Below are 26,789 nucleotides of genomic sequence, written 5' to 3' on the forward strand. Positions count from 1 at the left end.
AGGACCAACCTTGGCTCTAAAGAAAGACTTTTTTCTTGAAAGGTTTAAAACTCCGAGGAACAAGAAAATAGTCTTGTAAACTGTTAAAACAACAACAACAACAAAAACCAAGTTGTTTCCAGAAAACAACCAACGCTCCCACTATCTAAATTAGTTTAGAATAGATCCATTTTCTTATTTGAGTACTATTTTGATTTTTCTCACCTTGAAGATACATGTCATCCCAATTAACAGAAAATAAGCATAATTTATTGAAATAATTGAGAGATTAAAAATGACAAGATAAACCATTGCTAGGTATTAATATAACACTAATATATAACAATTCTTGCTCTTGAAGATGATAAATTCTAAAAGAAAACCCAAGAAGTATATTAAAAATTTTTTTCAACTGCAGTGTGGATGAGCAATTCTGAAACTACAATATGAATTGTTCTTTCAAGTATCTTTACTTGTTCAATCTGAGAAGAGGTAAAGATAGTGTGAGTAACGTGAAGTCCTGTTTCTCATAGAGAAGTTATGGATACGAAAACTGGGAAGGCTAGAATAAATCCTATAGTGCTAAACTGGAATCAGAGGCATCAGTACAAACTTATGGTTTTTAAGACACAGATAGATAAAAAATATGAGAGGTAAGAACACAGAAATACATAGAAATAGAGAAAGACAGAAATAGAGCTAGAGAGACAGAGAAACAGAGCCATAGATAGATGGACAGACAGAATGAGATGTGTGTGTATTGCATTCACATACATTTATTTCCTTGTTGTGTCCACTGAAATGGCCTAAAAGCAATGATAGTCTGGGTGAAGTGGCTCATGCCTATAATCCCAGCACTTTGGGAGGCCAAGGCAGGCAGACTGCTTCAGCCCAGGAGTCCGAGACCAACCTGGGCAACATGACACAACCCTGTCTCTACAAAAAATACAAAAATTAGTTGAGTGTAGTGGCACAGACCTGTAGTCCCAACTACTCTAAAGGCTGAAGTGGGAGGATCACTTGGGTCCAGGATGTCGAGGTTGCAGTGAGCTGTGATCATGCCACTGCACTCCAGCCTGGGTGACAGAATGAAACCCTGTCTGAAAAAAAACAAAGCAATGATAAACCAATGGTAATGGGTACTTAGTGTCCAGATGTTGGTTTCAAAACACAGTTCACCACTAAAAGGAACCAGGACTCCTGGAGAAAAAAAAAAAATGGTTTCCCTACACTGGCATGGGGAATGTACTAGGTGAACCTGGAACATCTTACAGAACCAGAAAGCAAAGAAGTGCTCAGAAATAATGGGGAAATGTCAAAAGGACAGAGAAGCTGCATCAGGGGCAATTTGAACAACAAAGTAAGTTGGCTTAGTAATACATTATAACCCATAGAATAAAATAAGAATTTGAGTCCACACTGACTAAATGATGAAGGAGAGAAAGCTCAGCCTCACAGAAAAATTCTAAATAATGTGTAGAAGGCATGTCAGAATTAGAACAATCATCTTTGGTTACTACTACTGTAATAATTCAAAGGTAAGAATCACCAAAAATGCTAACACTAGTGGATGAATGTGAAACTGCCTTTGCAGACATTGTAACAATGAGAAAATTATGATGGTGAAGGAGATCTGACCTGACCAACTCCATCTTGCCTTTCACTCCCAAACTGCCCTTAGCCATTCTTGCAGTGGGCCAAGCTAACTTTTGGAGACATTTAGTTTACAGTTTCAATGATGATAGCAAAATGAAACCGCCTTTGTAAAACTAATGAAAGGATACCAGGTTAGGAGGATGAGAGGGGCCTGAATTCTGCCAAGATGTGGGTGTAAATGATTACCAGTCATTATTCCAGAGGTCACAAGATTTGTAACCTCCCTGTAAATAACATCACTATGATAAAACCTAAGACTGGCCTTCTGACATGTCTTTTCAGGTTTTTGCATTTCTGACAACTGGATGGCCCTGTAACTGGATAGACCAGTAACTCCTCTGTTGTCCCTACCCAGAAGTGTACTCAGCACATGAGGACTGTTTTCCACACCTCTGTGATTGCATCCTCAGCCAATCAGCAGTACCCATTCCCTAGCCCCCTACCCACCAAACTATCCTTGAAAAACTCCAGCCTCCAAATTGACAGAGGCTGACGTGAGTAATAGTAAAACTCCTGTCTTCTGTTTAGCCAGCGTTATGTGTATTAAATTCATTCTCTATTTCAATTCCCTTGTCTTGATAAATTGGCTCTATCTGGACAACAAACAAGATGAACCCATTGGGTGGTGACAAATGTATAATGAGAAACATATTTATATACTCTCAAAATATGTATCTATTAAATGATTAGAGGGAAATTATTAACTTTTCTATAAAGAACCAGGCAGACACCACCTTACCAAGATCAGATTTAACATTGCCAGCATGGGCATAACTGACATCATGTGCCTCCTGATATGAGGCACTGAGAAGGATACACAACACTTGTGTGATCTTCTTGCCACAAATGTAGAGCCTGAACCTAACCCTAAGGAAACATCAGACATGTTCAAACTGAGGGACGTTCTGCAGAATATATAACCTGTGCTCTTCAAAAATATCAAGGTCATAAAGGACAAGGAGAGTCTGGGGAGTTGTTTCAGATTAAAGGAGACTTTAAAAAATGACAATAAAATGCAATGTAATTTTAGATTGGATTTTAGACCAGAGAAACAATTTTTTTTCCTGTGATTATAAAGGCTATCAGTGGGAAACTGATTAAATGTGAATGTCTAGAACTCAGATAATAATTATCAACATTAAATTCCAGATTTTGATAATTATGTTATGGCTATGCACTATTTTTCGGTAAATACTCTGTTAAGTATTTGGAGGCAAAGGGCATCATGTCCTCAACTTACTCCTAAATGGTTCAGAATAAAAATGTGTAGGAATGTATGGAGGGGGCAGGGAGGCAAAGATACAGTTTATACGGTAAAATCTTACATTTGGGGAATTTGGGTGAACAACATATGGAAAATCTTTGTACTATTTTTGCAACTTTTTGTAAGTTTGAAATTATTGTAAAACAAAAACACATTTTTTCAATATGTTATTTGTCCACAGAAACTAGGAAAATTATACTCATTCAGTTCTCATCGTTAGCTTCTTGCAGTGAACTGAAATCGTTTGTTATAACAATAACAGCATAACAAAGAATAAATCACAATAAACCCTTGATACTGGCAGCTGTAAATTAGATTTAAAAAGCTGTTGTCCAGCCCTCCTCTTTTCAGATTACCTCTAAAGTAATTTAACTTTAGGCCAGGTACAGTGGCTCATGTCTGTAATCCCAGCACTTTGGGAGGCCAAGGTGGGAGGATCGCTTGAGCCCAGGAGTTTGAGACCAGCCTGGCCAACATGGTGAAACCCTGACTCTACCAAAAATACAAAAATTAGCCGAGCATGATGGCACGTGCCTGTAATCCCAGCTACTCAAGAGGCTGAGGCATAAGAATTGCTTGAACCTGGGAGGTGGAGGGTGCAGTGAGCCAAGATTGCTCCACTGCATTCCAGCCTGGCTGACAGCAAGACTGTCTCAAAAAATAACAATGATAATAAAATAGGTAAACTCTAGAGATAATAAACAACTTGGAAGCAACAATTTATAGTGGAAAATATTCTTTTAACTCCAATTCAGAAAGCTACTGACATTAGATAGAGAAATTATCAAATCCTTCTGGGCCACAGTTTATTCATCTAAAAAATGAAGGGGTTCCATCAGATTCTAATTCTATTATATTAGCCCATAGCCTATTCTACTAGATCTATTCATAACTTCTCTATGAGAAACAGGACTTCTCATTATTCACACTACATCGTCTATTCTAATTCTTACATCACCAGAATCTAGAAATGAATTTCATGATAAAAATACTGGTTGCTTGCTTTAAAACTTAAGAATAAAATATGGATCTCACTTGAACCAAAACTAGAAGTTCAAATACAACAACAAACTGAATAATAAGTATTTATTAACTATCTAATGTTGGGGCTCAGAACATACCTGAATATGACTGAAGAAGACCAGAATATGTGACCCCAAAATATGCCTCTTTTGCACATTTTGAGAAAGTGCAGACATAGGAATAGCTCTGAAAAGTTGCCTTTTTAAAGATAAATTTGTGCCTATACAAGAAATCTCTACTTATAAGGGTATCTCCCTCTGTGCACCAGGAGGAGATGACTAAGTAGAGAAGACATTGACTTACATCTTTATAACAAACTTCACTTTCATTTAAGGTGCTTTTCCTGGCCATCTCATCTTAAAGGCTTGTTCCCCACAACCTTTTTTACTTTGTTTTAGAGAATGATGGTATTTAAGCCCAAAATTTAAATGCTTTCTTTGAGATCTACTCTAGAGACTTACTCATTTTTCTGGGGTTTTTCCCATGTATACATGAGGCATACATATTAATACACTTCTGCTTGTTTTTCTTCTGTTAATTTGTCTTTTGTTACAGGGAGCCTCAGATAAGAGTTATGAAGGACAGAGAAAATTATTATATTTTTTCCTCATTGACACTACCCTGTTTTTCTTGGTGTTTTTTTTTTTTTGTTTTGTTTTTTTTTTTTGATGGAGTCTCACTCTGTCACACAGGATGGAGTGCAGTGGCACGATCTCAGCCCACTGCAACCTCCACCTCCCAGATTCAAGCAGTTCTCCTGCCTCAGCCTCCCAAGTAGCTAGGACTACAGGTGTGCGCCACCATGCCCAGCTAATTTTTGTATTTTTTTTAGTAGAGTCGGGGTTTCACCATATCGGACAGGCTGGTCTTGAACTCCTGACCTTGTGATCTGCCCGTCTCAGCCTCCCAAAGTGCTGAGATTACAGGCGTGAGCCACTGTGCCCATCCTTTTCTTGTTTTTTTTTGGGGGGGATGGGGTCTTGCTCTGTTGCCCAGGCGGAAGTACAGTGGCATGAACATGGCTCACTGCAGGCTTGACCTCATGGGCTCAAGTGATCCTTCTGCCTCAGCCTCTTGGGTAGCTGGGACCACAGGCATACATCACCATGCCCAGCTAATTTTTTTTATTTTTTGTAAAGATGGGATCTTGCCATATTGCCCAGGCTGGTCTCATACTGCTGGACTCAAGCAATCCTCCTGCCTCAGCCTCCCAAAGTGATGGAATTATAGGTGTGAACCACTGCACCTGGCCCACTATCCCGTTAAAAAAGCAAACAAACAAACTTTAATTGGGAGGCCATTAGGCTGAGGCAACGCCAGAGCTCTAAGGTCCCACAAAAGCAAACTAAAGTCCAATGTAAACAGTAAAACCATACTAGACTTTACCAATCAGAAACTGCCAACTATTCCCTAACTAAGAACTTTTCACTCTAACCAATTTAAATGTCTTTTGTCTTACTTTCATGTTCAGCCTATAAAAGCTCACTGCCCTTGCTGCTGCAGTGGGGGTCACTAACCTCCAGTGGTTCTGAGTGTTGCCTAATTCATGAGTCATTCTTTGCTCAAATAAACTTTCTTTCTTTCTTTTTTTTTTGAGACAGGGTCTCACTCACATTGCCCAGGCTGGAGTGCAGTGGCAGGATCACGGCTCACTGCAGCCTCAACTTCCCAGGTTCAGGTGATTATCTCACCTCAGCCTCCCAAGTAGCTGGGACGACAGGCATGTGGCACCATACTAATTCTCTGTAGACTAGATGGCGTTTTGCCATGTTGCCCAGGCTGGTCTCGAACTCCTGGGCTCAAGTGATCTGCCCACCTTGGTCTCCCAAAGTACTGGAATTACAGATGTAAGCCACTGTGCCTTCTCCAACTCTTTAGTATTTTAATATCCCTAGGTTTATCTCTTAATGATCCTAATTCTTTCCCCTATCTTAGACCCCAAAGTGTGTGGCCCCAGGCCTGGATCATATTTGGTTGCTCAGTTGTTTCTCACAGTCAGGAAAATCAGAATTTCCTTGTGCTTTTGATTTCAGCAGCTCAGGAAGCTTCACTAACAAGCATATCCACATATCTGGATTCTCAGGCCACTGGGCACTGAAACAGAGCAGTTAATCCCCACACCCAGGGTGAGGAAATAACATGCCTCGCATCTTTTAAAATATAATACACACAATGAGATCATTTGAGTAATTTTAATACTACTCTATAGACAATTCAGTGGTACCCTAAACACAATTAATTTCTACATAGATATTATTAACTTTTCAGCTAGCATTAGTAAAATTAATAAAATTAGGTAAGTGATTTAATTATTTTATCTGAATAATGTTTTGTTTTTTGTTTTAGACATTATTATTAGAACACTAGGCTGTGACATGTCATTAAATAATAATTGCAAAATGAACACATACAGCAAATTATTTTTTGTAGTGGTTACTCACCTGAGAGCTCTTACCACATTTAGCATCTCCTGAAACAATCACGATTTGATTTTGAAGCAGTTTCTCCATAAAGGAGTATTTTTCTTTCCATATAGGAAGATCTTCTCTTTCTTTCAGAAGTTTATAATAACGCGATGAATATGGCAATCCATCAAAGGGGTTAAGTTCCAAATCCTCACAGGCCAAAACCTCTTCCTCATCCCCATCGCTGGAATCCAGTGATTCAGGAAAATAGCGTTTTTCAGAGGAAGAGTTTGGACACTCCAGCCCTTCTTCTTCCATCTTGTCCAACAGTGAGCTCACGCAGCTGACATTCCGCAAACAAGTTTCTCCTATCAGTAACCCATTGCAAAGACGGCTTAAACGCCTATTTATACAAACCCATATGTCCCAATCTCTAAGACTTCAGTTCAAGGTTTTAGCAAGTTAAATTCCTCAAACCTGCATCTGTTCTTCGTTGCTGTGTTACCCACTGTGCTGGCTCACTACAGCACTCTTCCGCATTGTAAATGATTGTCAATAAACCACACTAAGAGACAAACAAACACAAAGAGTAAGGAAAATTAGGAACACATACAAGTTAAAAAGAAAATGCATAGGCACTCAAATGAAAAGCATGATTTTTTTCTGTTAACGGGTTTCTGTCATTTCTGCTGCCTGCTTAAAAGAACAGGAATAATTTAGGCTGGTGTTTGAAGTTTGGTCGGTTCCTGTATTTCCTGGCTGGTTCAGAAAATGATTCTGCACTGGGCCTCGTGCTCTCTGCCTGACCTCTATCACAGGCTCTGCGTCTTGATCAACTGTGAATGGAAAGCAACAGGAGGGACAGGATTGTGATTGTGAGGCTAATCAATCACGTGGTCACCTAATCCCATGTCAAAAGAGGAGCTGGACACTATAAAAGGAAAGAACTGTGAAGGCCTGGTGAGTGTTCCTCTAACACAGGCTACAGGAAAGTCTATTATTAAGAAATCCTTTAATGAAAAACATTTGTAAAACTTTTCAAGAGAGGGGAATGAATTTATTATTTCCTTCCATATGTGATTATGGTTGGCTTACATATGTGTGTGTGTGTGTGTGTGTGTGTGTGTTTAGAGACAGGGTCTCGCTGTGTCACCCAGGCTGGATGCAGTGGCACGCGATCATGGCTCACTGCAGCCTCAACCTCCCAGGCTCAAGTTATTCCCCTGCCTCAGCCTCCTGAGTAGCTGGGACTACAGGTGTACACCACTATGTCCAACTAATTTCTGTACTTTTTTGTAGAGATGGAGTTTTGCCTTGTTGCCTAGGCTAGGCTCAAACTCCTGGGCTCAAGTGATCTGTCCTCCTCGGTCTCCCAAAGTGCTGGGATTTCAAATGTGAGCCACTGTGCCCAGCTGGCTGGCTTTTATTAATAAGGTATTTTGTTTAATTAAACCAGAAATCTCCAGCATATTTCTTGAGATTCCTGGGTCTTGAGCCCAACATGTCAGGTCCAAGAAGCCTTAAGGACAACTTTTAATTTAAATGAAGAGAAATCACCCAAGAAAGAGCAAGATTTATAGCAATAACTTAGTCCCCACATGTCAGGTGAAGGGTCTTTCCTCTTCCAATTACTAGTGATTAAAAAGAAAAATTCTATTAGTGTTGCTGGAAATAAGCCCCTTTTCATACTAACCAGGTACAAATGAAAAAGAAAACTCAAGTTAAAAAGAATAGTAAAATACAGTTCATGATATTCTGTAAGTTATTGCTCTTTTCAGAGCACCTGATTTACCTTAGTTATTGCTTTAGATTGTTAGAGCCAGTGTGCTCAATGGCTAGTTCCTAATTAGTAAGTGGTAAGAAAAGCTCTCTCTCCATTGGTCAAGACAGGCTCCAGGGCAACAATCAGTCACTCAAAAAACATTCGCTGAGTGTCTTCTAAGGGCTTATTAGGTGAGTAAACTAGGTACTAGATATACATATAAACGATATTTTGAAGATGGCAGCAAGAGCAGGATAGAAAGTTTTAAAACTCACAGACGAATAAGCTAGTTTAGAGATAAATAACCAGAGGGGGAGAAGAACTTTACAGCTCTTCACAATTAGAGTTCTTAAAAATTCATCTGAAAGCCAGTGTTTGAAAATTAAAATGGAATTACAAAGGCATAACAGAAATGTTGTAACATAGATTCACTTCAGAACTCTTCACTGCCTCTATAAGGTGAGAGCAGACCCACAGAATAGCTCCAGGAAGCACAGCAATTTGAGATCATAGCACAAGCTAACTCTGGGAAGGTATCCAAGAATCAGAAAATTCTACTGCTTAAGAGAAGTTAAAATTTAATTTTATATTCTATTTTTCTTTTGTTCTGATTAGAATCCCTTCCAAGGGTTCTCAGCCTACATGTAAATTAAATTGCTATTAAATATTATAACCAATGATTGCCTTAGGTAGTATTTCTTAACTGTTTTACCTTAAAAAAAGAACAGCTATTATTTTTACCAAATAGAAATGTTTCTCTTAATTTATAATACTCCCTAAGTGTGTAATAATCTTATAATTATAGTAAAATCTTACTTACAAAGCATTTACCACTTTGAACCCTGAGGAAATAATCAAGTTTTCTGAATAGTCTTCTTTCTAAAGACCTGAGACTTACCTGGCCCCTTCATCACACATTATGCAACGTATCCACACACATTAGCCTTAACCACTTCTCTGTTATGGTGGAATTAAAGACGGCCACAGATTATTTGCCACTGTTCCAAATGGAGAGGTACAGTCTATTTCCTCTCCGCTTGAATCTGAGCTGGCCCTGTGACTCACTATGACCAAAAGAATGCAGGTAAGTGATACTGAATCACTTCCAAGACATTCCCATGCTTGAAACACTCCTCTTTGGAACCAGCTGTCATTCTGTGAGGTACCCAAGCCCAAGCCACCGGGAAGAGACCAAAACTGAACTTCTAGTCCACAGCAGCACAAACCTCCAACCATGTGAATAAGCTGCCTAAGATGGTCCAGCCCAGTCGAGCCTCCAGATGACTGCAACCCCAGCCAACTGAACAGAAGCAGCACCCACAGTAGCCCATACAACCCAGAGTATCATGAGATAACAAATGTTATGGTAGAATTAAAGATGGCCACAGATTATTTGCCACTGTTCCAAATGGAGAGGTGACAAATGGTCACTGTTTTTGTAAGCTACTACGTTCCAGGGTGGTTTGAATTACAGAAACAGATAACCAAACTTCTGCCTTCTTAAATAAACTATACTCACAATTTAACTTTTTCTTCATGACTCAAGGTCACCATCACATCAGTTACCACAACAGAATGATGTCCTTAGATGGCTCTGAAATCTACAGAGGCCAAAGACCAGACTGCTCTCCTGGAGCCCTGCTCTTCTCTGGGGACTCAGAACCAATGCCGCAGTGTGGTGTGTGGCCCCTTACCTTGTGAGGCTCTTCTCTGCCTTTCTAACCTGCTCTCCTAACCAGTGCATTAGAAGCCGGACAAGCTTGTTTGACAGACACATTTGCAAAGCTTGAGTCCACAAAGGACTCTACCATTGAATCCAATGAGTCTGAGGCGCAAAGCTATGACATTTATAGACTTTGATTTTGACTACTCAGAGGGACTTTTTGCTGCTCTATGGTTTGGATTCCAAATTTGGAGGGTGGAATGGCTGAGACCCAACTAGAGGCTGAGTTTTGGGCCCATGGACTCCAATAACATTCATACACCTCTCCTTATTCATCTTGCAACTGGTGTAAGCCGTGTAAATATTTTTTCCTAGAGGTAATTAAATATGTACAAAAGTTCTATGTCTTGGCCATTGGCAAATTTAACATTACCAGTCTAAAGAAAGAGAAACAAATAATATGGTAGGTTAGATGTCACTCAAAATAAAGTTTAATAACCGTTCTGTTATCGGTATAAACTACATTCCACTACAAGAAATTTAAATCTGAAAGACTGACATTCGTTCCTTTCAAAGCTATCATACATGTATATTGTAGATGGCAAACTTTGTCAAGGACAGCCATTTGAAATGAATCTATTACAGCTCTTAAACATGCATCCATGAAAATAATACATATCTAACTAACAGACAACCTTCACAAGGTGGAATTAGAAGTCGATGTAAGATGAAGCTATGTCTTAGTCATTTATGTGTTTGGCTCTGGTCCAGTAATTCTAGAAATACAGTTCACAGAAGCGGAAAGACGAAGTTTGTAAGGCAGTAAGTGAAGCAAAGGCATTAATTCGTCCTGAGTAACTTCTTATGTTTCACCATTCAGTGCTCCTCTTTTGTGATTTTTTCTGTATTCAAGCCAATATTACTGCATACTTTTCACCTATCAAATTTCCAAATAAACAATTTTAGCACTCGGTAGATATCTGGAAGTTTCCCAATGCTTAGTACCTGGCCTCTCTTCCCCTTTCTCTCTTTAATAGGGCCTGAGTGGTCTCATCTCATCTCATGGCTTTAGTGCCATCCACACATGGATGTATGGGTGTATCTGTCCTTAGGATCCATTGATCTAAACTTTATTGTCATGTAGTCAACTACCTATGCATCATGTTCCACTTGGATATTTAATAGGAAACTCAGACTTTACATGCCCGCAACTGAACTCCCAACATGTACCCCAAAGCCACAAATCTGGTCCCCCCAATCTCAGTTAATTACTTCCTTCCAGTTGCTCAGATCGAAATATTTGAAGTTACCCTTGATTTTTCTCTATCTTAAATCCCACATCTGGTCCTTTGATCCATGTAGAATGGCCTCCAAAGACGTGCATGTAGGAATCCCTACATGAATATGTACTTCACATGGCAAAAGGGACTCTGCAGATGTGATTAAATTAATAACCTTGAGATCAGAAGATTATCCTGGACTATCCTGGTGAGCCCAATCTAATTACATGAGTCTTAAGATCAGAAGACCCTCTTAGCCACAGCCAGAGGAAAATATGACTATGGAAGAACGTCAGAGAGACGCAATGTTGTGGGCTTTGAAGGTGGAGGAAGGGGCCATGGCCAAAGAATGATGTGAGTGACCTCTACGAGCTAGAAAAAGCAAAGAAACAGATTCTCTCCTATAATTTCCAGAAAGAAACACAGTCCTGCTGGCACCTTGATTGTAGTCCAGTGAGACTGACAACCCACTCCTGATCTACGAAGCTGTAAGACAATAAATTACCACTCAATTTGTGGTAATTTCTTATAGGAGCAATAGAAAACTAATACATTCAATCATGTCAGTTCTGCCTTCAAAAAATATCAAGTGCCCCATAACCTCTACTGTGAACACTTGGTCTGAGCCACTATCCCCTCTCACCTGGATTACTGCAATAGCCTCCTAATCGGCCTTCTTCTACCCTTAGCCCCTTACAGTCGGGTCTCAAGCCTGCAGTCAGAGTCATCCTATTAAAGTCAGCTCATGTCTCCTCTGCTCAATAGTCTCCAATACTTCCCCTCTCATCTCACTCTGAGGAAAAACCAAAATCCTTAAGAGAACCAACAATCACTGTATGATCTGGACCCACTGCCTCTCCGCCCTCATGTGCAACAGCTCCTACTTCAGTCTTCCCCAGCCAGACGGCTACCCTGCTATTCCTCAAACACCATGGCAGATGCCTGCTTCTGGGACTTGGTGCTCACCCTTCTATATGTCTGAAATGTTCCTCCCTCAGATATCTAAATGGCTAGCTTCCTCACTGCATACAGGTCTTTACCAAATGGCAGTTCAGTAAAGGCTTCCCTGGCCACTCTATCTAAACTTTTACCGCTCTCCCACACTCCTGAAAACCACTTCCTAACCTCTTTAACTGATGCATTTTTTTTCTCCTTAAGACCAGCACCTAACATAATGTATATATTTTCCCTCTTTGTTTTTTGTTGGTGCCCTCCACTGGAATGTGAGCTCCATGAAGCAGGGGCTTAGTGTCTCCACTGCAGTCTATCTTGCATAGTTACATCCTTCATTATTTCACTCTTAGCTAAGTTCAAGGTAGCTTACTATTGCTGCATAGAGTTTAAACACTTCTATCAGGAATTCACTACGTTTCTGGATTTATGTGACTTTTTTGTTCCCTTCTGTTTATGATATATGATAGACTCTTGCTATTCTTAGAATTCTTTAAGACTCACAAACCCACAAACTGGAATATTTGTAGAGGCTCCTGGTCTTCCCTTGAATCATACACCCAAACCCCAAATTAACTCCTTGTCAATATTTATTAAAGCTGCTTTCTTCTTGATCAATTCAGAAGAGTTATCGTGTTGAAAGTACAGAGCTGCACTGAGATTCAGACAATGGCATGTATCATGCTGGCTCTAGCAGATCACTCATCTTTGTGGGACCGCTTGTAAACTGCAGATGCTGAGGAGGCAACATCAAGTACAAGGGGACTCTCGAACCATTTGTATTAGTGATTATCTTTTCCCCATGTCTTATGTCTCTTTACTTACACTGTTACTGGAGCTATACCTTCTTCACTGGTAATTTCCACTCCTAAATCCAAATATAGTGGGTGCCAAATTAATAATTATAGCTGAGTAAATAATGAATGAGTCATTTTCTATCCTTTAGGGAGCATATGCTTTTAAGACCAACATCTGAATGTATTTTATCATTGATATCATTCATAATCTAATAGGTCTTCTGTGTCCTCAAGTTTTCTCATCCTCAATGCCTCCATTTTTGGGTTTTCCATTTACCCATTCAACCAATACTTGAGTGCCTACCATGTGTCTGCAATGTGAACACGGTAGGGACACAGTTTGAACAGGCAGGCTGGTTAGGTGAGGCTGAGGGTGGGGTGTGGAAATAGAAATTCTTTGTCTATGGTATGTAGACTCAACGTTACAGACAATTACCTAAAAGAAGACAAGTGTGGTTGGTACCTAACTGGAGAGAAGGACAGACCCTGGTACAAGTGGAGTTCAAAGATGAGATGGGGCCAGATCGCAAAATACCTGATCTGCTATGGCAAAAAGGTTGTGATTCAAGCGCCATGGGTCTAACTTACCTAGCATTTCTTGATCCAAATTTCATTTCTTACTCTTTGTTTTTCCTTACAATTCTCCTCTTAAATTTCAGGTTACTCTCTTTTCTTTATTTTACATTATATGTGTTTGTGTGTGTATTTTCTTTAAATTTTAGAAATAGGGACAGAGTCTATGTTGCCCAGGCTGTATTCAACTCCTGGGCTCAAGTGATCCTCCTGCCTCAGCCTTCCAAGTAGCTGGAACTACAGGTGCACGACACCATGCCTGCCTTATATTCTTCAATATTACCTATAATCTTTCTAACACCCACCTTCAATTTTCTTAAAGTCATTAGTGAGATTAGGTTTTAAGAGAGCTGATAACAGTTTATGGCAAAAGGCACAACAAAAGTGATTATGAGCAGGTGCACCAAGCATGGCAATAAGAGAAACCAATAAATCCACTTCCATACAAAACATTCTAAGAAATATTAAAAATGAAATAACGTTTCATGACTTGAACATTTTGCATTATTTTCCTTTTTTCCCTAAGCCCACTCACCAGTAAATTAGTCTGCAAAAATAAATCTGTCTCATGATCTAATTCATAGTTTGTAAACCCTATACTATGTATTTATACATAAAATATACATGCCTTGTCTTTTAAAAATTATGTTTATATTACTCCAAAATTTGTTTCAACATTATCTGTTTGAGCAATGCATTTTTTTTTTTTTTTTTAAAGACAGGGTCTTACTCCGTTGCCCAGGTTGGAGTGCAGTGGCACGATCATAGCTCACTGCAGCCTCCACACTCAATTGATCATCTTGCCTCAGTCTCTCGAGTAGTGGGACTATAGGAACACACCACCATGCCTGGCTAATTTTTATTTTGTTATTTTTGTAGAGACAGTGTCTCCCCATGTTGCCCAGGCTGGCAATGAATTTTTTTGAGAAGAATTTGTGCTCATTTTAATCAAAACTTTATAAATATTTTAATATTTATTTAATGTCTCTTCATATTCTATGGAACAATCATTTAGAATTCATATGTTTGCATGAAGGATGAAATAGAAAATTAGTAATTTAAAAAACACCGATGAATCTTCTACAATACTGATCTTTAAAAGTTATAATTTAGTTATTATATCTAAAACTCAGATTTCCCTAGTACTGCAGGTTTCTGAATCTCCTATAAAATTCAAACACTATCTTAATAAAGCAAACTCTGAACTTTATTGTGATAGCATAATGCTGAAAAAGTAAAAGGTATTAATTCTGTCCTGGCTGGGCGTGGTGACTCAAGCCTGTAATCCCAGAACTTTGGGAGGCCGAGGCGGGTGGATCACTCGAGGTCAGGAGTTTGAGATCTCCCTGGCCAACATAGTGAAACCCCGTCTCTACAAAAAATACAAAAATTAGCTGGGTGTGGTGGCGGGTGCCTGTAATCTCAGCTACTCAGGAGGCTGAGGTGGGAGAATTGCTTGAATCTGGGAGGCAGAGATTGCAGTTAGCTGAAGTGTGCCACTGCACTCCAACCTGGGCGTCAGAGTAAGACTCCCTTTCCAGAAAATTAATTAATTAATTAATTAATTCTGTCCTCTTGTGGTAGCGGCTCAGCAAAAGGAAACATCTATCTATACTGAAATCTTTGGAACCAAGCTATAACAATATTGCAAACACTCATTGCATATACTCAATGCATTTATTTAGAATTCCACTTATTTCCTCTTGCGGGTTTATGGCAGACTTTCTAAAGGCAAGATTAATTTCTGAGCCATCTTTGCAACTCCTACAAAATAAGGTATAGGGCTGTGCACAAACTATGTGATCAATAAATATCTGCTGAACTCATAAACAATATACTTACAATCTATTACTACAATGTTTAGAAAAAAGAAAGTTAATGAGGTATTATGAGTGAATAATAATGTCTTCAGAATAAAGGGCTATTATTTTTTGGAAAGCAGGATCATTGGTCTAATACTCCACATCAGCTCTGGTGCTGGTTTGCGGCAAGGTGAAGAGCTTGCACCAGAATGCAAATCAACTCACTGCTTCCTACACTGAAGAGGTCTTGCTATTTTAAAAAAGTCAGCTGAACACTAATCAGTATGTTTAGTGACATCGCCTATTTACATTCTGGCACAAGCTCTGGATCTCATTGCAAACCAGTAAGTCTGCACTGGCCCTGATCTGCAGGCCATACTTTGAGAAGGCTGGTTCCATGCTACTACTATCGTTGGACTAATAATAACAATGATGATAATTTTACCAATTAGCATTTATAGAGTGATTATTGCACACCAAATGCTATGTTCGGCACTTAAGCACTTTATATGGATTATTTCATTTAAACTCTTAAGGACCCCATGAGGATTTACTTTATTATTTCCATTTTTCAAATGAGGAAACGTAAACCTTCAGAGGTTTAATTTATATAGCTTCTAGAAGATCATCTGTGGTAGAGCAGGTGCTTAAAGTCACGCGGTCTGATCTCTGCTTAACCTCAGTTAAGTGTATAGTGTATATGCTTAACCATATATCCATACTGCTTCCTGACTATGTTACATATTGCTTCCAGACTACATTTTTAAAAATAGGCTCACGTTGCACCACTCGGGGTTGAAGAAATACTTGACACTAATGGAGATGTCAGGAAGAGAGGTCTGGAAGAAATACCATAAAACTGAAAAACATGGTATAGACAGATTTGTAAATCTTTTTTATAGATTCAAAAAACATATTTCTAACACAAAGTTACAGTCAAATATTTAATACACTTTATCTCTCAAGCATGGTATGCTTTAATTTGAAACAATGGATCTAATCATTACTGGGACTTTTAGACGGTCACTTCTTTGTTTGCCTTTGTTTTAATAGGCTCAAATCTCCCAACAATAGATCCTATTTGGTTTCCAGTATCAATTTAAAGGCTTTCTGGGAAAAGATAAGGTCAAAATTCAAAATTTATTTTAAAATCTTGATTTCTAGACTTGTAATGTGTTAATTTCTTTGATGTTAAGTAAGCAAATCTAGTTAATTAGCTTTTTAAAAATACTCAAAAAAAGGTCCATTTTTAACTCAATGTTGGTTCATATCAGATACAACCAACCTTGTATTGACTATTGGTTGAATATACAATATTATGCTAATAACAACAGATACTACACTTGATCTTAGCCAAAAGGCCCAGAAGTGATGAATATACAGTATTGAATATTGTATTGCATATTGAATAACCAGCCCTGCACTATTAAATTTTTTAAAAAGAATTCTTACATTCTAATGGTACTTACAAAATTTTAGGCTTGGGGAAGTGGCTCATGCCTATAATCCCATTCTTTTGGGAGGCCAAGTGGGGAGGATAATTTGAGCCCAGGAGTTTGAGACTAGCCTGGGCAATACAGTGAGACCCTGTCTCTATTAAAAAAACCATATTTTTAAATGTATATACAGAAAGTTCCCCCGAGCTCAATCAATGTTTATGTATAGTACTAACATACCACTTCCCACAAATAAGTTTGTAAGTCAAAGGTATTGTCAGAAGTTCAAATGACTGGACCACTCAGTGCTTTGTGATATTATTTTGACGGTTTTTTGACTGCATTACATTCCAAAAACTAATTTACTCTGAGTAGTAGCAGAGTTAATAAAGTATGCTAAAATACTAATCTGGCTTATTTAAATAGTCTAGTTAGATATCTGAGAAAAATTTTGTGTGAGATTCGATAAAAGCTGAGATTTAAAGAACAGGCTACTGCTGGTCTCCCCAAGTTAACATACTTTACCTGAGACACAGACGAAATGAACTTTTTTATCCATCTCTCTCTTTTTTTAAAAGTATTTGCTTGAGCCATAATCATAATCAACTTCTAAAGTTACATTTTACTTGATTTGTTGTCCCAAATGGAGACAGAAAACCCATAAATAGCCACAGGCACGGTGGCTCATGCCCGTAATCCCAGCACTTTGGAAGGCTGAGGCGGGAGGAGCCCAGGAGTTCCAGACTAGCTTAGGCAACATAGCAACACTCTGTATCTAAAAAATGTCTTAAAAAACATTTTTAAACATAAATATCAAGATTTCTGTTGTTGTTAACAAAGTAACGGGTAGTCATTTCACATTAACTTTAATAAAACAATAATAGATGAACTGTGTTGTGCATTCTATGGTGGACAGAGGAAAATATAATCATTTCAGTCAATCAATGCATGAAATCCTCAGGAGTAAGAACTCTTCCATTAATCCTCCCAGATTTTCAGCTCCCTTTTCTGAGCACTGGTCTTTAGTGTCCTCTGGTTCTTCCACTATCAGCCCCTCCCCACAATGTAAAATGTGCATCCTCCTTTACCCTCTTATTCCACATAATATCCCTGGAGAAAATCATCACATTTTAACTTCAATTATGAAATGCTTAATCCAAATTTCTATCATCATCTCAGACTTTTCCCTTTAGATCCAGACCCACATGTCCAACTACTACTACTTACGGGACCTTCCAATGCATATGATAGGCATCTCAAACTGAACACATCATCTACCCCACTTCCTCAACTCCTCAACGAAAAGTTTTTTCTTCTTTAGAGTTCAATGAATAGCAGAACAATCCACTCTATCACCCCACCGTCATCCCTGGCTTCTCTGTCTTCATCTCCTGTACCACCAAGATCTGCCAATTCTACCTCTTTTAGTGGCCCCTCCTTCTTATGCCCACTATTGCTCTCCTAGTTACCTCTTCATCTCTTCACTGAACTTCAGCGACATCTCCAATGTTTTTGTCTCTCATTTAGGCTCTCTACCAATCTGTCATGTGAGTGTTGCCAGTGATCCTTTTCAAATGCAAAACTGATCCAGTCACTGACCCAAATCCTCCTTATTACCTTTAAGGAAAATAAACCCACAGTCCTTAGGTTCCTTCTGATTTAGCCCACATTTGCCTTTCTGGCCTTACTTCCTCCCATTTTCTTCTAATACACATGAAATATTCTCTGGTTCAGCCACAACAAACCACGGCTTAGTTGTTCTCCCGGCCTTCGTGCCTCAGCCCAGGCTGTTCTTATGCTTTGGAAGCACCTGGTCATTTCCTGTTCACCCTTTATGACATGCAATTCCAGAGCCCAGGAAGTACCTAACACATTGTGAATGCGGAATCAATGTCTGCTCTATGCCTAAGTCAGTAACAGCCCTTTACATTAAAAAAGTTCATTACAATATACAAGATTAACAGTCCTTTACATTAAAAAAGTTCATTACAATATACAAGATTAACAGTCCTTTACATTAAAAAAGTTCATTACGATATGCAAGATATCTATAATCACATTTATCTTGATTCTCACAACTAGACTATCAGATAACCATTGCAGGTTTTATTATCCCAAGTTATCAATGACAAAATAATAGGTTCTGGTTTTCCCAAAGGGGCAATGCTAGAAATTAATGCAGTGACCCCTAACTAAAGCTTTGACCTATTATTATCCTACTTAAATTATCAGGTACACAATGAAGCCCACTGTGTGCTAAAAACATCACAGAAGAAGCGTAAGTCATGCACTTAGCTCCAAAAATATTTAATCTAGTCAGAGGTACAATATCCATACACATGAGATAAAATTCTATAAGAAAGCATACTATAGGGCTAAATGCTAAATGTGTAGCACCCCCAGTAGGAGAGAGAAGTGCATTCAGTGGGCATTAGCCTAATCCTGAAAGACTTTCCAGAAACTGGGGCAGCATGGTCCTGCAGTCTCCTTTATACCATAGACAAGTAAAGGGCTGAGAGACATTCCATGTGAGTGCAACAAATTGAACATAGACCATGACAAGTTTGGAGAACAAAAAGGTAAAACACCAAAAATAGAAATTTGATTGTTTTCCACCTTTGACTGAACTCCTTAAGAGTTTCAGAAAGTATCAGATAGAGAAAAAAGTACCCTCACTCTGGTAAAGAAAACAAAAACCAACAAAAACCCTAAAACCAACAAAAACAAAAATGAAAACTTCCTTCAACTTGCCACAGTGAGGCTAGGAGACAGAACTATTATTAACAAGGTCATCTGCTACATTTTTTATCAATCTATTTGCATTAAATAATGTTAACCTCCCACTTAAGTTGTTTTTACTTTGAATTCTGAGGTAGTCAAAAGATTTAAATAAGAAAAAGACGAAATCTGTCTCTTCATTGTTACTTTGTTATTCCCTATCCATAATGCTTCAGTTTGCTACATTTAGTTAAACATCAGCAAAGTAAACCATAATGTAACTATTCTATGTAGGAATGAGCTTGGAGACTTAAAAAAAAAATGTGTATCTAGAACTTTATTCCTTTTCATTTGACCACTAATAACACACTGAACATGCCAGTGAAAAGAAATAAAACACAACGGTAGAAAACTCCAAAAAGTTACAATCAATGTCTTTACCATTCATCTCCCACCCCTATCTCATTAGCAACTTTATGATCTCGGGTATTTTCTCCAAGAGTAAAGTGTATCCCTATATCCAAAGCAATTTCTCTAAAGCCCTTCTCACTCATTCAACAAACATTTAACAAGTACATTGCACTAGGTGCTAGAGGAAGAGAAACTGAGTATCATCCCTGCCTTAGACTCCTCACTTCCACCCCTAACCAGTCTTCTTCCATAGGTACCCTGTCCCCTAAAATCAGATGTTGCTTTTCACCGTTGCCTTTACCTGTCACCTAAAGCATTTCAATTCTAAATTTCCTCAAAGTCAACTTCACAGCTGCTGATAAAATAATCATTCTATACGATTGCAAGTGTTTCATCAATACATATCCCCATTTTTTCCAACCTTAAAACTTCCTCAGTTCTTATCACTTTAGCACAGAGACCTGCAGTGTTGTTTCTTCTTTTTTAAAAAATACTAATGCTAATCCTTTACTGTTTGAGCAGACTTAATCCTTTTGTCAATAAATGCCAGGTGTTTTTAAATCACTATCTTGTCACTTTTGATTGTGATACACTGATCAGTCTATTTTGTATCTTGAATGAAAAGACCACTTTGTGATTTTGCTAATGATATGTAAACTAGAACTTGAGAACCACTGGATACAGAAGTACTGCTGATCTTTAGATACTTTCTGTCTAAAAATGAAGCCCCTGTCTCTAAATTTCAGGAACAGGGAGTTAAGGTTCCATGAAGTGTTTACTTTCCACCCTTAATTTATTACCTTAATACTTTAGCTTAAGAATTATGTGTTCGGTATATATCACGCTGCTTGTCAATATCCACACATAAAACTTCTTGTTTTGACAATTAATCTGAAAAAGTCCCCATATAGTCTGAGAGGGGGAAAGCCTAATTTGGCAGAATACAATAAATGTCGCTTCCATCACAGAATATACGCTTCTCAAGTTCAATTAACCTCTGAATGATTCCCTTTCTAAGAGGAAAGTAATTCTCCTTAGTGTCCTTGTCATCCATGGAGTGCAAATCTTTCTAGTGGCAAGATTAGTAATCACTTGCATGACCCCCCAAAACGGCTCTTCCTTCCATTTCACTCAAGTGCTGTCTGGAGCCGCGGTTGGAATTAATAGAGGGGACATAATCTCCAGACCTGAGTACTAAATCAATCCTGCAGCCCCCCACACCCTTAAGCCCCCTGCACTTTCTTGCTTATCCTTTTTCTCTCCTCTCCATTTTTCTTTCCTCCTTCCAGCGTTCTGGAATCTATGATCCTCTCCCGGTTGTTTGAATTTTTACAACCTACCAGATAACAATCCCTTGTGATCCTCAAAGTTTCCTTAAAGCAAATCCTGAATCACTGTGTTTTAAAACCAGTATGAAAGGCTATTCTGTAGGATAATGTTACATTGTTTCACAGTCCTACAAAGTTTGGCTACAAAATGTGTGGGCTTATTCCGTAACTCAACCGGAAACGCGAAGGACTGAAACAAATCCACACACAAAAAACGAAGCCAGCGGGAAAGATCCAACCCGGGCCCCCTGCCTGAAATGGGACACGGGGATGACGGGGCAAAGCCGTGCTCCTGGCTCTCGCGATTCAGGAGACGCGCCCGGCTCACTGGGGGCGACAGCGACAGCGGCTTCCATTGCTCCACGCTTCCCGTCAGGGGGGGCTCGAGGGACCGCCCCAGGCCCTGCCCAAGCCCGGGCTCGGAGGGACCCCCTGGTGCGAGGACCTTCCCGCTGAGGCGCTGCTCCCGGAGCAGCAGGCGCGGAGGTCGCCCTCGGCGTTTCGGGGTTGGGGCGGGGAACATCCACGGCCAACGGCGGGCAGGGGGCCCCCAGGCGGCCGCAACAGGTGCGTCGGGGCCGCCCACTCGGCTCCAGGCGCCCCCGCTCCTGCGCCGACCCCCGACCCCTTCCGCCGCCGGGGCCCCGCTGTTACCTGCAGCGGCGGCTCCCGAGTCCGGAGAAGGAGGCCCAGGGCCGGCGCCTTCCCCGTGGGCAGGCCCACTCGCCCGACGGACGCCGCGGGTCGGCGACGGCAGGAGCCGCAGGCCGCTACCCCAGACGTCGGGGCACAGGTCCTGTGGGGCCCGCCAGGGAGGGCGCGGCCGCCTGGCTGGGCCTCAGGGGCAGTGTCCTCAGCCGGTGACCTGGCCGCTACCCTCGCTCAGTGCCCCCGGCGACGCGCGGGTCCTAATGCGCGCCCTCACTTCCTGCGGCATTTGGTCCCTCCCGCTCGCCGTCCCACTGGGTTCCGCCCACTCCGCCTCCGGGTTGTCAGGGCAACCGTAGCGACGCCGGCCCTGGCTGAGAGGCGTTAGGAGCCCGGGGGCTCGCCCGCGGAGGCCGGGGAGCAGCCGACCATGGAGCCCCAGAGTAAGGGAGGCCCGGGCTGGAGCTGGGGCTGGGGCGGGCGGCCGGGCTGGGGCTTCCCGGGAACGAGTGTGAATGCCCCGCGTGCGGCTCCGCAGGTTTCAACGCTTGGACACGGAAATACGGTTTGCGTCTCTTCCTCGCGCTTTTCTCTCTTTGAGAAGGGAGAAGGGGGCTACATCCTGCCAAGTCTGTAAGGTTGGGCCGGCGCCCGAAGGTCCGCGCTGGGGGCCGGGAGCGACGGGAGAGCCCCGAGGTATGGGTGGGGGGAGGGCGTAGCGCCCCCAGCATGCGCCTCCCTGAAACTTGGCCCAGACAGTTCCATTTACTCCTCCAACTGTCATGATTTTAGTTTGGTAGTTTGGTTCATTAATTGTAAATAGCCCATTTTTCTTCTAAAATGTCAGCAATTAAGCACGCCACGAGGGTGGGTCTTGTATTTATTAGAGACCCCGTCTTACTCTCCGCCCCCCACCCCACACCCCAGTCTGCGACTTGAAGGAGAGCAGAAAAAAAAAGAGCTTTGTCCAAGTGTATTGGATTCATTATTAGGGGTTCTACAAGTTAGGACACTCAAAAAATATTTATGGTTTCTTTTTCTGTTTTCCCATGATGCTTTCGATGTATGGCAAAAGTTGTGCAGTTTTGAGTTATCAGATCTGACACGAGCTCTAAACTTATTATTTTTGTTGTTTTTTCCTTTCCAGGGACTTTGTTTCAAGGCCCTTCTTGCTCTGCCCCGCCTAAGTTGTCTTATTGTTCCTTTTGTTCTCAAAATAAGGGCAGTGTTTTGTATGGAGACTTAAAAGATCTGAAACCTTTATAGAAGGATGCAGTTTGACTCTCAAAACCAAGTCATCTTATCTTGTACAATTTCAGAAATGAAGAACTCAGACCAAATCTATTCTCTGGGGAAAATGTTGGCATTTTTAAAGGTCATTCGTTTTCCACCAAGAAGGTTTCAAATACTTTTCCTTTTTTTTTTTTTTTTTAACTCATTTGCTGAGGAGAAAGCTTCCAAGTTGTGACTTATATATGCTTCATAGATTTTTGTACAGTATTTGTCGTTTGCATTTACAGCTCTTTGGATTCTACATTTTTTTAAGTGAAAGAAATTTAGCATACAACAATGCTAAAATTTTTGTTTTATGTCAAACTGATGCCAGGCTGTGTATATTCCCGCCTTAGAGAAGAAGTGAGTTGAAATATAACTTTTAAAAAACAACAACTTGGCCAGGCCCGATGGCTCACGCCTGTAACCCCAGCACTTTGGGAGGCTGAGGCGGGCGGATCAGGAGGTCAGGAGATTGAGACCATCCTGCCCAATGTGGTCAAACCTTATCGCTACTAAAATAGAAAAAAAAAAAAAAATAGCAAGTTAGGCACGGTGGCGCGCGCCTGTAGTTCCAGCTGCTTGGCTTGGGGTAGGGGACTCGCTTGAACCCGGGAGGCGGAGGTTGCAGTGAGGCCAGATGGCACCACTGCACTCCAGCCTGGCGACAGAGCCAGACTCCATCTCAAAAAAAAAAAAAAATTTATTTCTTCAGATTTATGTTATTGTTTACATGTGTAAACTGTAATTTCAAGTTCTTCGGTGGTCGCTGTCTTTATCCGTTCATTCATTTATAGTACCTAGTATGTTGCAGCTCTGTTCTAGGGATTGGGGATTGAACAATGGAAAGGAGGGTGTTAGTTCTGGTCATCCCAGGAAAACTAAGCAGAGGCTTTTGCTCAAGAACTACTGAGGTCTTGGTGGGGTTCAGAGATTGGGGGAAGAGGAGATGGACAGAAGGCTCCCAAGAGGAAGCCATACTGGATCTGCAGAATGACCCAGCAAAGAATGAGGGCAAGGGATTCCAGGCAGTGGGAATTACTTGTACATAGGCCCTGAGACCTGAGAGCAGCATGGGTTTGAGGCTCGCAGTAGGAAGACTAGTAAAGCTGTAGCTAAGGAGAGGAGGAGGAAAAAACAGGGTTGGAAGGAGGGAGGAGAAATGAGATAAGGCTGGAAAAGTCAACCGGAGCCACATCAGAAATGTCCTGTAACCATGTGAGAAATGTGTTACATATGTGAACTATACATTTATATCTCATGTCATTTACATATTTATACCTGGGGAATGACTAAATTTATTTCTTTCCACATATTCTTAAATGATTTCGTCAATTTAATTTAAAATAGTTCAATCACCATTTAGCTCAAGTTTGTTTTGTTTTGTTTGTTTTGTTTTGTTGTGTTTTGTTTTGAGACAGGGTCTTGCTCTGTCAGCCAGGCTGGAGTATAGTGGCGCAATCATAGCTCACTGCACCCTCGAACTGTTGGGCTCAAGCAATCCTCTCTCCTGAGCCTCCTGAGAAGATGTGACTACAGGTGTGTGCCACCATACCCAGTGAATTTATTTATTTATTTGGAGACAGAGTTTTGCTCTTGTTGCCCGAGCTGGAGTGCAATGGCATGATCCTGGTTCACCGTAACCTCCGCCTCCTGAGTTCAAGCGATTCTCCTGCGCCTCCCGAGTTCAAGCGATTCTCCTGCTTCAGCCTCCCGAGTAGCGGGATTTACAGGCATGCACCACCACACCTGGCTACTTTTGTACTTTTAGTAGAGATGGGGTTTCTCTATGTTGGTCAGGCTGGTCTTGAAAGCCTGACCTGAGGTGATCCTCCCGCCTCGGCGTCCCAAAGTGCTGAGATTACAGGCGTGAGCCACTGCGCCTGGCCCCTAAATTTTTATTTTTTAAATTTTATTTACTTTGAATAGAGATAAAGTCTGGTTGTGTTGCCCAATTTGTTCTCAAACCCCGGCCTGAAGTGATCCTCCTGCCTTGTCCTCCCAAAGTGCTAAGATTACAGGTGTGAGCCAGCACACACAGCCTGGAAATTCTTTTACAGTCTAATAAACATCATTTGGATAAATATTTACTACCATTCACAGTTCCAAAATATTTAAAAGGATGAGATTAATTGATCTTTGAGGTTTCTTTTAACTTGGAGATTTGTATCCAACCAGATTTCACCTGAGGCTGAAGTTATTTCCTACTGTCAACGATAATGGAAGCACTACAGATGTGACATCAAGTATTAACAGTTATACATAATTACAATTATACTGTCAGCTATATGTTAACAATACATTGTTCATGCCACTATTATCGAACATATTTTAAGCCCCGTTCCTTTTGTTACTGAGAGGTCTAAAATAACATTTTACAAGTATAGTTGAATATAGCATCAGTAAATTGATTATGAGGAAGACTCCTTCATAATTGCTTTTAAGGATTAAACATGAATCTAAGGACAACACCAAGGAACTACTAGAAATAACCCTCGAGTCAGTCTTTTCCATTCTGTTTCCACACATTTAGTTTTCTATTACTTTTAGGAATGACCTTTGTTAACTAAGTCATTAAAATCCAATAAACATAAACTCTTCAGACCCCACAGCTGGATCATACTCTGGCAGCAAGCAGAGGAAGGCAGGGGCTACCACTGTTTTACAGAATAATAGTAAGTCAATGATCCAAGAAATGACTCCCCAGGGAAGGGGCAAATTAAATACGTTCACAACCTTGGGCTGTTGAGAATGGTTTTGGCTCTTGGCTTGCACATTTACATCTTTAGTTATTTTCTTGCTGAACCAACTTCAGTGTTGGAAAGATAGCTCCTGTATAAAATTACATGGAAAACGTACATCACATCCCATTTGTTTTGGGTTTTTGTCCTTTTTTTTTTTTTCTTTGTTGGAAAATAGTTCAATAGTACTATCTCTTCCCTAATTTCTTAATGAGTGTCAATGCCGAGAGGCGGCTTTGGGTATCTTTAGCCCAAATCTAAGCAAACATATAATCTGAGTAAAAACTGTATATTTATTAAATGCAGCATCAAGAGAAGCCCTCCAGCTCCCACCTGGTGCTGCCTGTTCTGTAAGCTCTTGCTATATATATATTTTAAGAATCTGGGGTTAGTTTAGGCCCAGCAGGCAGCAGTTTTCTGCTACACATCTTTTTTTCTGGTTTTTTGTTTTTTGAGACCGAGTCTCACTCTGTTACCCAGGCTGGAGTGTAGTGGCACTAGCTCGGCTCACTGCAACCTCCGCTTCCCGGGTTCAAGCGATTCTCCTGTCTCAGCCTCCCAAGTAGCTGGGATTACAGGTGTGTGCCATCATGCCTGGCTAATTGTGTAGTTTTAGTAGAGACGGGGTTTCACCATGTTGGTCAGGCTGGTCTCGAACTCCTGACCTCAGGTGATCCACCCACCTCAGCCTCCCAAAGTGCTGGGATTACAGGCGTCTGCCACTGTGCCCAGCCTTTTTCTGTTTTTTGTTGTTGTTGTTGTTGTTTTTAGAGAGACAGGGTCTTGCTGTGTTGCCCAGGTATGCCTCAAACTCCTGGGTTCAAGGGATCCTCCCCCATCGGCCTCCCGAGTAGCCAGGACTGCCTGCTGGGCTCACGTATGTTTTTAAAGAAATGGTAGATAGAGATCTAAGGTATTCCAATGACTAAGGAACTGAGGTGAATGACTAAGGGACTGAGACTTCTCTCTCCAAACCTGTTTCTCCACTAGTCTTCCCAGCCTTCCCAGTTACTCCAGCCTGAAATAGGAGTCATCCTTGGCTCCTCATTTTTACTCACCAACCCTCACCCCACCCTACCC

At 40.7% G+C, this 26,789-nt stretch overlaps 2 protein-coding genes and 1 pseudogene across 5 annotated transcripts in view; 1 reads left to right on the top strand and 2 right to left on the bottom strand.

Moving 5' to 3' along the window:
- The window catches only part of DHX32 (DEAH-box helicase 32 (putative)), a 63,209-nt gene that overhangs the window by 34,631 nt on the left and 1,789 nt on the right, over positions 1 to 26,789 (bottom strand). Inside the window, exons 1-3 of one of the 4 annotated variants that reach the window (XM_010357778.2) lie at positions 21,703 to 21,968; positions 6,805 to 6,892; positions 6,364 to 6,695 (exon numbers count right to left, since the gene is read on the bottom strand). In XM_010357778.2, coding sequence (XP_010356080.1) covers positions 6,364 to 6,645 — 282 coding nt within the window. In that variant the 5' untranslated portion in view covers positions 6,646 to 6,695; positions 6,805 to 6,892; positions 21,703 to 21,968. Of the gene's footprint in view, positions 1 to 6,363; positions 6,893 to 21,702; positions 21,969 to 26,789 lie in introns of those variants that run through there. The other 3 variants (XM_030940522.1, XM_030940521.1, XM_030940523.1) reach the window with 3 other exon arrangements.
- Positions 16,392 to 16,528, bottom strand: LOC115900627 (annotated as a pseudogene).
- Positions 22,104 to 26,789, top strand: part of FANK1 (fibronectin type III and ankyrin repeat domains 1) — a 125,259-nt gene continuing 120,573 nt past the window's right edge. Inside the window, 1 exon segment of the mRNA XM_030940524.1 lies at positions 22,104 to 22,139. Within this exon segment, the coding sequence (XP_030796384.1) occupies positions 22,127 to 22,139 (13 nt within the window). The 5' untranslated portion in view covers positions 22,104 to 22,126.

This window comes from Rhinopithecus roxellana, chromosome 11 (assembly GCF_007565055.1).
Source record: "Rhinopithecus roxellana isolate Shanxi Qingling chromosome 11, ASM756505v1, whole genome shotgun sequence".
In the NCBI taxonomy this organism is placed as follows: domain Eukaryota; kingdom Metazoa; phylum Chordata; class Mammalia; order Primates; family Cercopithecidae; genus Rhinopithecus; species Rhinopithecus roxellana.